Genomic DNA, 12183 nt, shown 5'->3' on the forward strand with positions numbered 1-12183 from the left:
ACATCTCTTTGGGGGCCAGTGCCTAGTTACTGCCAATCACTGCACTACCCCCCTTCCCCCCACCAAAAAAAGGCAGGGCCAGCTTCACTAAATAGACGGCACCCGGACAAAAATAGGATTTTAAAAATGTGATGTCAATCCAATCAAAATTAAATTAAATACAGCAGATATGGTGATGGCCACATATTTAATACTTTCCTCCTTCTGCCAAATTGAAAATTATAATTGGGGAAAAAAATTAGAGGGGACCAGGGTTAGACCCGAAAACCTTTTGGGGGCTACACGCCATTCTAGAGCCTCTGTGGTGTGGCTTAGGTGGAAATTAATCATTGTGCTTTGTTTCTTCAATCCCATGTTCTACCTGAAGCTGTTCTTTTATGTTTGTTTCATCATGATGCATTTATGCACCATTTCACAGCCATTCATTATATTTCCGTCTTACAACCGATCTGGGTTTCCCTGATGGACACAGCCACTCTTCCTGAACCCAAGACTTAGTAGATCATGGCTCCTGAGATCAAAGCAGATCAATGGGGCTCAGTCTGTAGGTTCCCCATCTCTAGCTGAAGAGGCCAGGAACTGAAATCACTCAGCAGTGGGTCACTGAGTTATGGCTGCTTACTGTGAGATGGTAGCAGTGCAGACATCGTCTTTCTCATCCTGCAGTAACAGGCTTGTTGCTAGCAATCCGGTTGGTAGTGAACGAGCCAGCCTAAGAACCCAGACAGATGTCCAGCTGTACCAATGTCTAGCATCAGGTGTGCCTTTGACCTTACCTGACCTCGTGCGACCAAAATTCCTTAAGCTGACCGTCAAAAACCCTGCACGGAGAGAAGTAACAAAGCTGCATTGCCCCAGAACTGCATTTAAGAACGACTGCAAACTCCTTTTGCTGGCTAGTATCTGCAGTGCGTGCGGGATGAGCGTTAGCTCAGAACAGTCAAGGAGGAGGGGACCTCAGTCAGCAAAGAGCTGGATTTCTTTTCAACAGAGAATTAATTGATGTTTGCAGGATTGCGTGCCTCATGTTTTGCTCTTTTCAAGAGATGCCATCTTGCTACATGGGAGTGCCAGAAAATAAATGTGCTTTGTGGATTGTGCCAAAATACGCAAAGCAACTTTTCGATACTTGCTTAAAATTACAAGCACAGGACAAGACGGGCCAATTCAGTTCCTGGGTGATGCTAGATCACACAGTCCTCTTCCAAGGCAGTCTGGCCATCACTGTATCAGCAAAATTCAGTTCTTCATGCATTAACAGTACGCTCCATTTTTCTGGAGTAATTTCTTTGTAAGTTCTAGAAGATGTTGAGAGCTGCTCTGAACCAGAGAGGAAATACCAATACTCAGAGCACAATTTCTTTCTAAGGATCAGGCTAATCCATGGAAGAAGAGAGGTCTATCAATGGCTACGGGCCAGCCACGTTGGCTTGACAAAACACCATGCTTCAGGACCAGCATAGTTGACAAGGAGTAATTAATCTTTTCTCCTTAACAGTTTCCCAAAGACATCAGTTGGCCAGTGTAGAAATAGGCTGCAAGATGAGTTGGGTCTTTAGTCTGAACTCTGGTGATCAAGAATAGAACCCTCATGCTTGGAAGCAGAACATAATTCTGGAGAGGACAATATTCGAGGATGGCTGGGAGCTTCCTGCCCTCTATGTGAGCTTCCAGCCGGTCACTGGAGACAGATAGATCAGATCAAGCCACCTTGGCTGGCCAGTAGCCATTGATAGACCTCTCTTCTTCCAGAAGAACCTCTTTTTCTTGCCCAAGAGCCCCATGTGATATTCAGTGGTGTTCCTAAAAGTAAACAAAATGTGCATTTCATTTAATTAATTGAAATCAGTTAATATGACTGCCCCCCATATCTTTAAAAATGTCCTCTTTGTCATGTTACATATTACACTTTAGAGGTGTTTCATCCAGGCCATTGTGGACTGCTGCATGGAAGAATTTTGAGGCCACATGCTTGGGAAGTCAGTTAACATGCTCCTGGATTAGAAAGAGTTCCTGCCAAAAAAAACATAGAAGAAGAAGGAAGAACTTTCTAAATTCCTGATTGTCAAACACTGACAGTGACAGAGATGCCCCCAAGTCCGTTTTAATACTATTGGCCACCTCCTCCTCTATCCCCTAGTAAGGTTTAAGTTGAGTTTGTTTTCCCACCAAGGTGCATGGAAATTGGGAGCTTTCGCTCCTAATTTTCCTCCCACAAGTTCTTGGTCGCTGTGTGATTTCTGGTCCCTGAACTTCACTCCTTCCAAAAAGGAGCCATGTTGATAGGTAGAAAGAAGTTCAACTAAACCTCCCAAGTTTTTAACTGAACTTGAAAGTCCATTTCTGGCTTCAAAAGGCAGAAGGCACTTGACTTGTGCACTGCCAGCAACTTCTAAATTTAGCTCATTATTGCTCATAAGAACCGGCACTTTCCTGTTTAGATGCCAAGAGTTCCATCTTTCATTCTCTGCCTCCAATCCAACAGTTTTTCCATGCCTTTCCAAGTCCTTTTGTTTCAGGGGTACCAACTGGCCTCTGAATCACCTTGTACAGAATTTAAAGTTTTTTATGCTCCACCAATTTCCATCATTCCTTTAGGAACTCCACAGACTTTCAAGATGTGTTAGTCTTGAGAAGCTTTAAAGTAAGAAGAAAGTTCAGAAGTCGGGTATGGGGAAGGTAAGAAGGGAGAAGACAAAATGACATGTTGTTAAGGACATAAAGGCCAGGTTCACACTTCCCACAAAATCACAGTTTGTTGAACTACATTTGGCTAGCTCTACATGTAACATTGCTCATGGTTTGCAAAGCAGAGGGGTTGGGTTGCCTCAACACTCTATGCCCAAACTAAGTCTCATAATACCTAAATGAATTATTCAGCCAATAAAGGCCCAATAAGAGTGTTGCCCATAACTGGATGGAGTCCTCAAGATGGGATCTGATCAACTTATGATAAAGAGGAATGGTGACTTTCCATGATGACTTTCCATGGTTGACATTCAACACTCTTGGCAGATGCCAGTGGGGAAAACCCAAATTTGGGGGTGAGGAATGGGACAGCCCAATAGTCTTTGGAGCAGTCCCTGGGGAATTCTTCTGCCATTGATGGGTGCAAATGAAAGAAGTGAAAATGTAGCTGTAAAATGGTTTATTGCTCAGCTTTATATGTAAATCCAATTAACTGGCTTATTTAACAGACTATAGTCAGCCACAGCTTAGTGAAAACATATTTTGAACATCTTTCCCCAACTTGGTGCAATTGTGGCAAATCAAATCTAGAGACATTCAGACCAAATTCTACTGTAACTTGGAGAGGGAAAACAATTACCCACAAGACTGGCTGAAATCTACTGTGAATCTTTTGTTTACATTCAGAGAACTGCTCTCAAACAAATTGATTCTCTGCAGTTACTTCCTGCTCAAACCTCTAATGGAGGGAGATTTGCAGTAAATTCTGTTGACTTCAGTGAAGGCTCCTAACAGCCCTATTGCAAAGGAGGAGGAGGAGAGGCAAGATACTAATTTGTAAGCTAGGATGTTCTGCATAGAATAGAAGAAGAAACTAAGTAGAGATATTACCCTCCCTCCCTTTGACATGCCCAAGTTTGATTTATAGTATTGCAAAGCAGACTTTAGTTTTACAAGTGGTATGGAATGAAGAGTGGCATGAATAATCAGAATCAGTCTACAATGATCTCTGAGCAAGATGACTTTGTGAACCCAGTTTGTGGCTAAGTGATGAGAGGTTCTTGCTGCCAATGGGAGATAATCAGCTTAGGCATGGATTGTGATTAGAGAAAATGCTATAGAAAGTTGAGCTAGAAAAAGCCATTCTCAGAAGGTAAGAATAACCCTGCTGCCTCAGGATAAAGCTCCTCTTATTTCAGGATTTTATCTCTCACCACGACCAGCTTATTTTGTCCTTAATAGTAGCACTGATAAGCCAGCCTCGCTAAGGCCTTGTTTAAATGATGGACATGTTCCTCAAACTTGCCAAAGATGACAGGCATAAGAGAGTTGGGGGCAAAGGGAATATGACCACTTGCCATTGGCTATCAGCTAGATATCAGTTGGAAGACATCTATTTCTGATGTAAAGGAATGTAAAAATTACTTTAGGGATAGGGAAGGGAAGAGCAAGCCATTAAGGGGGAACTTACATGTTCCTGAGAAACAAGGAAGCGTGAGAAAGAGACTCAAGATAACCTGCCTTGATTTTGTTTAGTATAAGATGGGACAGAGAGAAACGTGGGCAGGCTTTCAAGATTCTGTTATTCTACCTTGCTACAATCAAATAGCCTTCTTGGAATCCCTGCCATGCCTATTTTTGACCTGGCCTACCTTGAAGACTACAACTGGCAACCAAGGGAGGAAAATTCCCCTTGGACCCAAGATGGAAAGGGAAAGGAAAGCTGACTGCTTATTATCCCTTCTTCTCTCACTCCATTTCCCCATGGACTCTTCAGTCTTCCTTCTATGCATATGGGGAGAGAGAGAGAGAGAGAGAGAGAGAGAGAGAGAGAGAGAGCGAGCGCTGAAGGAAAAGACAGAATCATTCCATTGAGTTATTCTTCTATTGATTTGATTGACAGTACCAGGATCTTCCATCTGGACATACACTAAAGATTGTTGGCTTCCAGTCAAGGGCCACCAGATATACACATTAACCCTCTCATTGTTCCCAGAGCTCCCAAATTCATTGCCTTTTGATGGTTCTGCCCTACCTTACAGGGCTAATACGAGCACTGCCGAGTCACCCGTAACATTCCAATGAGACCTAACGCAGATGGCTTCCCTGATGTGTTGCTTTTGTTCAACATACCTCCTTCCCTCTTCCATTTTTTTTTTAAAGCTTATTTTATATTTACTGTCAATAGGAGAATTTTAACAGCAGAACAGCCCACGCTTACAACCCTTTGCTTCTCCTGCCTTGGAAGTGCAAGACTGCTAAGGAGTCACAAGATCATCAGTCGATCTTGCAGCTTGAAGATCCAAATTGCAAAAAAGTTTTTAAAAAGATTCCAAATTGGCCATGCCTATTACACTAGACTAAATGACTGTGCAGAAAATGGGGATGTCAGAAACAGCAGCGCCTGTTTGGCCCCATGTCAGGACACATAAACCAGGGTTCTCTAAAACTGAGGATGTCTCTAACAGAAGATATCTCCTTTTCTAAATAATATTTATTTAAAAAGAGGGGGAGGAAGGAAGGTACAGGTACAGAGCAAGGACATTGTAGTTTGTTGTTAAGCTTTTGGTCATCTCATTGCCTTGGCTGGATCCAGCTAAGAATTTGTATGATTCCAGAGTGATATTTCCGACTCTTACAGGAAATCATACTGGGAAATCAACTGCTTGAGAATAATAAGGTTCCATTTTGCCATGAGATTTAACAGCCCCTTTTCTATCTATCTGGCACCCGGCACAACTTCACTCTGCAGATCTTGGGCCATATGCATTGCTGATCCCTTGTTCAGCAAATTTATTCAGCAAGCTCTACCGTGCTGCAATCAGAACAACTCTGGGTAGCTTGCAGTCTATATGAAAAAAGAATTAAAACATCCATGGCCAATCACACCAACAGCATTAAACCCCCAACCCCCAACACACACACACACACACACAGCCCCCCCGAAAAAAAGGCAAGAAAAACACTAAAACAAGATGGTGTCCAGTAGACACTTAAGAAAAAGCCCCTCAAATAATTCAGTTTTTAACGTTTTCTGAAAAGCCAGCCAGGAAGGAGGGAGCCAGCCTGATCTTTGTCAGGAGGTTATCCCGAAGCAGCTGCAGAAGTGGACCACCTTCTAGCTTTTAAATTCAGCCTTCTGAACCTCTCAAAAATATGAAACTATACGTAGCTGCTCCCTAGACCAATGTTTCTCAACCTTGGCAACTTGAAGATGGGTGGACTTCAACTCCCAGAATTCCCCAGCCAGCATGGCTGGCTGGGGAATTCTGGGAGTTGAAGTCCACCCATCTTCAAGTTGCCAAGGTTGAGAAACACTGCCCTAGACATTGGGATAGGTCAGGCTGACCCTGATGTGGGATGCTTCCCACATCAGCCAGACTACTGAGGAATTCCCACACATACAAGGGGATTTTGAGACCTGTTTTTAGTGGTGCACTCAATTTATTTACTGAGTTGGTTGCATTCCAGTATTTATATCCAGACCTAATCGTAAGAGACTCTAGACAGTGGGACACAACATATAGTACAAAACCAAAGAAATAAAGTTGCCACACATAAGCACGGTGCCTAAAAGCACCTTAGGGCAGGAAGTATGTTTGAAGAGAATAATGTTCACTGTTTGCAGAAGGTTGAGGCCATTCATGCTTCCAGTGGGGCCACCAGTGAGAAGACCTGTCACCTGCAATCTCACAAGGAGTATCTCAAGGCTTATGAGGCATGGAGCAGGCAACCATTTAGGGGAGGAAGTATGTTTGAAGAGAATAATGTTCACTGTTTGCCAAAGGTTGAGGCCATCCATGCCTCCAGTGGGGCCACCAGTGAGAAGACCTGTCACCTGCAATCTCACAAGGAGTATCTCAAGGCTTATGAGGCATGGAGCAGGCAACCATTTAGGGGAGGAAGTATGTTTGAAGAGAATAATGTTCACTGTTTGCCAAAGGTTGAGGCCATCCATGCCTCCAGTGGGGCCACCAGTGAGAAGACCTGTCACCTGCAATCTCACAAGGAGTATCTCAAGGCTTATGAGGCATGGAGCAGGCAACCATTTAGGGGAGGAAGTATGTTTGAAGAGAATAATGTTCACTGTTTGCCAAAGGTTGAGGCCATCCATGCCTCCAGTGGGGCCACCAGTGAGAAGACCTGTCACCTGCAATCTCACAAGGAGTATCTCAAGGCTTATGAGGCATGGAGCAGGCAACCATTTAGGGGAGGAAGTATGTTTGAAGAGAATAATGTTCACTGTTTGCCAAAGGTTGAGGCCATCCATGCCTCCAGTGGGGCCACCAGTGAGAAGACCTGTCACCTGCAATCTCACAAGGAGTATCTCAAGGCTTATGAGGCATGGAGCAGGCAACCATTTAGGGGAGGAAGTATGTTTGAAGAGAATAATGTTCACTGTTTGCCAAAGGTTGAGGCCATCCATGCCTCCAGTGGGGCCACCAGTGAGAAGACCTGTCACCTGCAATCTCACAAGGAGTATCTCAAGGCTTATGAGGCATGGAGCAGGCAACCATTTAGGGGAGGAAGTATGTTTGAAGAGAATAATGTTCACTGTTTGCCAAAGGTTGAGGCCATCCATGCCTCCAGTGGGGCCACCAGTGAGAAGACCTGTCACCTGCAATCTCACAAGGAGTATCTCAAGGCTTATGAGGCATGGAGCAGGCAACCATTTAGGGGAGGAAGTATGTTTGAAGAGAATAATGTTCACTGTTTGCCAAAGGTTGAGGCCATCCATGCCTCCAGTGGGGCCACCAGTGAGAAGACCTGTCACCTGCAATCTCACAAGGAGTATCTCAAGGCTTATGAGGCATGGAGCAGGCAACCATTTAGGGGAGGAAGTATGTTTGAAGAGAATAATGTTCACTGTTTGCCAAAGGTTGAGGCCATCCATGCCTCCAGTGGGGCCACCAGTGAGAAGACCTGTCACCTGCAATCTCACAAGGAGTATCTCAAGGCTTATGAGGCATGGAGCAGGCAACCATTTAGGGGAGGAAGTATGTTTGAAGAGAATAATGTTCACTGTTTGCCAAAGGTTGAGGCCATCCATGCCTCCAGTGGGGCCACCAGTGAGAAGACCTGTCACCTGCAATCTCACAAGGAGTATCTCAAGGCTTATGAGGCATGGAGCAGGCAACCATTTAGGGGAGGAAGTATGTTTGAAGAGAATAATGTTCACTGTTTGCCAAAGGTTGAGGCCATCCATGCCTCCAGTGGGGCCACCAGTGAGAAGACCTGTCACCTGCAATCTTTTGTCCATCTCATGCCAGAACGTTGAGCTTTTTCCAATAATGGAACCCTCACAGCCCAACAACACGGAGAGCAGTAAGGTTGGTCATCCGTTCATTCTTAGGAAAACTCATTCATCATTACTGCTCTCCTCATCAGATTTCCTCCCTACCCCAGACATTTTTCAGGGCATCATCTCAAAGCCATTTAGAGAAAAAGAAAAAAGACTAGTTTGCTTTGTGTTGTGGCAAAGAATGTGAGTCTCTCCATGTTTATCTATTTATGAAATGCTCCCATCTGATGTTCTGAAGGCCCCTAAGAGCTGTTGCAGCCTCTGCAAATAGGAATTGGCTGCGAGAAAGTCAAGAAATTGTTTTCTACATGTTTTCAACTTTGCTCAGCCACCACACATTACCAGATGCTAGGGATTTTGCCAGGCTGTGTGTGTGAGATAGGTGTGTTAGATATGCATATGTTCACCCAAGGTAACATGCAGAATGGGCTGTTTCATTCCCCACATCTGTGCTGGATCTTCCTCTGAAGTCACAGTTAATTCAACATGCCACAGATAGTTCCTCAGGCTAAACTTGCCTTTTTCTAGACAGCCATTAAACAAGGATTTATCAATGTGATCCTGTGCTCCTTCGTTTTCCATTTGTCTGTCTGTCTGTCTGTCTATCTGGTGTGTTGGAGAATGGAAGAAGGGAGGAATTGCTCTGTAAAGCCACTGTTGTCATTCCAAGAAGAGCTTGTAAATGACACACACTCAATCCAGACATAGCTTGATATCCACATTAAGCTTGACATCATTGTGCATTAAGCAACAATGGGATCAATGCACGCCCATGCATGAAGGGGTTGGGGTGTTGCTGTAAAGTCGACAGTCCTTCCGAGGGGTTGTCCAGTAGATGAAATCTTAAATGAAATCTTCCTCCCACCCAACTCCAACCTCAGCTACTTAACAGAGGCCTCACAAAGGCTCATCTGACAAGAAATTCATTCAGTTGTTGAGAGAGAAGAAAGTTGCTTCCTCTCTCATAAGATTTGAACTTCCACCTTGGTGGAGAACAGAACTTTGTCTTGTACAGAAATGTGAGAGGGAACCCAAGGGGAGCATAAGCTGAGACGTCGCCTTGAAAGAGAATTATGAGTAATTTATGGTGAAGAGAAAGCTTTCCATTAGCAATCTTCCAGGGATCTGAATTGGATTCAGTCCCAAATCCTGACCTGAATCAAGCCACTTCTATGTCCTCTAGTAGCAGTCATAACTCTCATCTAGGAGCCTTGAACAATTCTGGAAAATGACAGGTTCACTCCCCAGGGCATCCCGTTATGAAGATCATGGGAAATCCTTCTGTTCACTGGAACTTTGGAGAACCATCACCAGAACAATGTGGGGTGAAATGAAAGCATAGTCTCACTTTTGTGAGACTTCAACGTGTTATGCAAGGTTTCCTCTTTCTACTGTAGAAACGGTGGGATTTTTTCAAGAAAAGCATTCCCTGGTTAGATTCATGGCCATGGCCCACTCTCTCAAATTCCTCTCCATTGATCGTCCCAAAGTGGTCAGTCACTTAGCAGCAGAGTTGTTCTTGTGCTGGAAAGGGGACAGAAGCTGTGCCTGTCACTTTGATCTATCTTGTCAATAACGCTCCTGTAACGCATTTGACAGATGGGCTGGAAAGAGCAGGCTGGGGGTATATGTGAGCCTGTGAAATCTAATTCTGAATGATGGGATGTCGAGAAGCAAAGGGTTCGTGACAAAGTATGCCATGAAGTTTTTCAGCTCATCAGTACCTGTGATGGGCTAGGTTTCGTTCAGGATGGGAGAATATTACTTTCTATCCCCATCTTTCCAAATAAACTAAGCCATCTTTCTTGGAGAAGTATGCTCGTTATCTGTACATTACGTGCAAAACTGACTTTGGGGTGTGTGTGAAGAACTAGTGGCAGGTTAGGAGAGCAAGTTTAGAGCTGACCACAAGAAAGGTAGGAGAGAAGCATGGAGGGAGGGAGGGGAGAGAAGGAAAGGAAGGAAGGAAGGAAGGAAGGAAGGAAGGAAGGAAGGAAGGAAGGAAGGAAGGAAGGAAGGAAGGAAGGAAGGAAGGAAGGAAGGAGCCATTAAAGGGGGGACTTGGAGAAGAGATCACATAATCCAGAGATAGAAGGAAGCCTGAGAAGGAAATTCAGTATAATTTTTATCTAGTATAAGATGGGAAAGAGAGGAAGTTGCAGAGGCTTTCAAGACTGATGTCTGCCCTTCAAGGTAGGCCAGTTCAAGAAACATGGCAGGATTCCAGGAATACTCTCTATTGTAATATGGTAAAATAACAGAATCTTGCAGCTTGTCCAAGTTCCTCCCCGACCCATCTTATCAAGGTGGGTTATTTTGATTTCTTTCCTATGTTTCCTTTCATCTCAGGACTGTGTCATCTCTTCTCTAAGTCCCACCTTCACAGCTTGCTCCTTCCTTCTTCCCTTCATCCCCTTCTCATACCTTTCCCAAAGTCAGCTCAAAATTCCTCTCTCCCTTCCAAGAAACAGGAGCATACTTCTCACATCTCTCAGCAGTCTGTGAGCAGGCTATTTTGAAGGATTTGGCTGCATCCTCAGCTTAGTAAGAAGATCTGGAGAGCTGTGGGGCTGGATCAGGCCAAAGGCCAACATTTTGCATCCCATGTTGGAAGCTCCCAAACGGTGAGCGCCTGGGCAAAGCTGGCAAAAGGAATGGAAAGACCTATTAGTCCTCTTCCATTCATGGCCCCCAGCAGCTGGTATTTAAGATATACTGCCCATCATTTCCGAAAGACAATAATCCTCAAAATTAGTAGTCTTTAATAGCCCTGTCTTCCATGTATTGGTTCAGCTTCCTGCCAAAATCTGCCATCTGGTGGCAACAAGTTCCACAGTATCTTCCTCCTCTTAAAAATAAGTGCAGACGAAAGGAGTATGGAAGAATTACGACCTACAAAATTACATTTTTTTTGTAACATTGCGAAATTTCATTACAAACTAAGCCATTCTAAGGGAATAGTAGAATACCAAACAGGTATTTGCAATCAGAGAGTAGATAAACTACATATAAAACCTACTAAAAATCGCTAACTCATTCGATCAAGTAAGGTTACGCAATATACAACATAAAAGCCAGAAGAGGCTATCACCAAGGTGAAGATTATGGAGTGGACCCTGGCCCTGATTGGGAACCAATACAGAGCTTTATAGTAGATTGAGACAGGAGAGGAAAAAGGGAAATATATTAAGAAGACCTTCTTTATATCCACCCTTTATCAGTGGCACTTTCACTGCCTGTAAAATTAACAAGGTTGAGTTTGTAGAGTCTTTTCAGGGTGGGGTGCCCCTCAAGGCCTTTTTGGAGGAGAAACCATTGTTGTATAACCCCTGGATTCTGGGAGTTGGAGTCCAGGCATCTTCAAGTTCCCAAGGTTGAGAAACACTGGTATATGAAGATTTATGTACAGAAAAGATAAAATGCTCATTTATATAGACGTTGTGGTTAACTATAGAGAAAGAAACATCTGTTTTAACAAACTATGAAAGGAAGGAAGGATTGCACAGCAGGAAGATGTTCATGCCGATAGAGTGGGAACTATTGTAATAAGCGAACGCATTCCATTCTATGCGTAATGATCGGCTACATCCTTCAACTCAACACCTGCAAGAAGGGAGACAAAGAAGCGGTCCATGGTGGCCACCACCCAATGTTACTTGGCAACCTTGGGTTGAATAAATATATTTTCTTTGACCTCCACTGATCCTCTGGCATGTTTTATTGGATTCCCGGCCTGGGCATGAACCATGGGAAAAGAGGGTGTCTGATCCTTCTGGCACCAGCATGCAATTAACAAGCAAGGTTTGGTGGAAATCAAACATGAGGCTGCTGTCATTCTGATGTTACAGCTTGTAGTTAGTCAGGAGGCCTGCTAAATTAAATAGCCTGGGTAAGAAAATTGCCTAGCTGCGTTTTTTGTCGCTTGAATTAAATAAAAGGCAGGACCGTCACAGGCGCATTCAAAGCACGCTGTCTAAAGCAAAACGGGTCTCCAGGGGTGATGTCAGGGTTTGCTCTTGGGGGCCCAGTGAGGGGGGGGCACATGTACAAGCAGCTGGAGAAAATGCAATGCTGATTTATTCGTCTGTGCAGTTTGCGCAAATCCTCTACCGCCTCAGTCCTCATGGGCTCTAGGTGTTAAAACAGCAGTAACAAATGGTTCTTTTTAAAATTTCACAAACAGGAGCCTGGCA

At 44.0% G+C, this 12183-nt stretch overlaps 2 protein-coding genes across 3 annotated transcripts in view; both read left to right on the forward strand.

Annotated features, from left to right (window-relative positions):
* FGF13 (fibroblast growth factor 13) overlaps positions 1 to 12183 on the forward strand; it is a 119184-nt gene that overhangs the window by 62366 nt on the left and 44635 nt on the right. The gene's annotated exons all lie outside the window — the stretch shown is intronic.
* LOC148214435 (uncharacterized) lies at positions 1957 to 8592 on the forward strand. Its single transcript, XM_088151674.1, has 2 exons — positions 1957 to 5877; positions 5995 to 8592. Exon 2 carries the CDS (start codon positions 6284 to 6286, stop codon positions 7964 to 7966), a length of 1683 nt encoding a protein of 560 aa, XP_088007800.1. The 5' UTR covers positions 1957 to 5877; positions 5995 to 6283; the 3' UTR covers positions 7967 to 8592.

The sequence above is a fragment of the Python bivittatus genome, unplaced genomic scaffold (genome assembly GCF_059951505.1).
Source record: "Python bivittatus isolate LINGU-HERP-01145 unplaced genomic scaffold, Pbiv_v1 ctg000670_np1212, whole genome shotgun sequence".
In the NCBI taxonomy this organism is placed as follows: Eukaryota; Metazoa; Chordata; class Lepidosauria; order Squamata; family Pythonidae; genus Python; species Python bivittatus.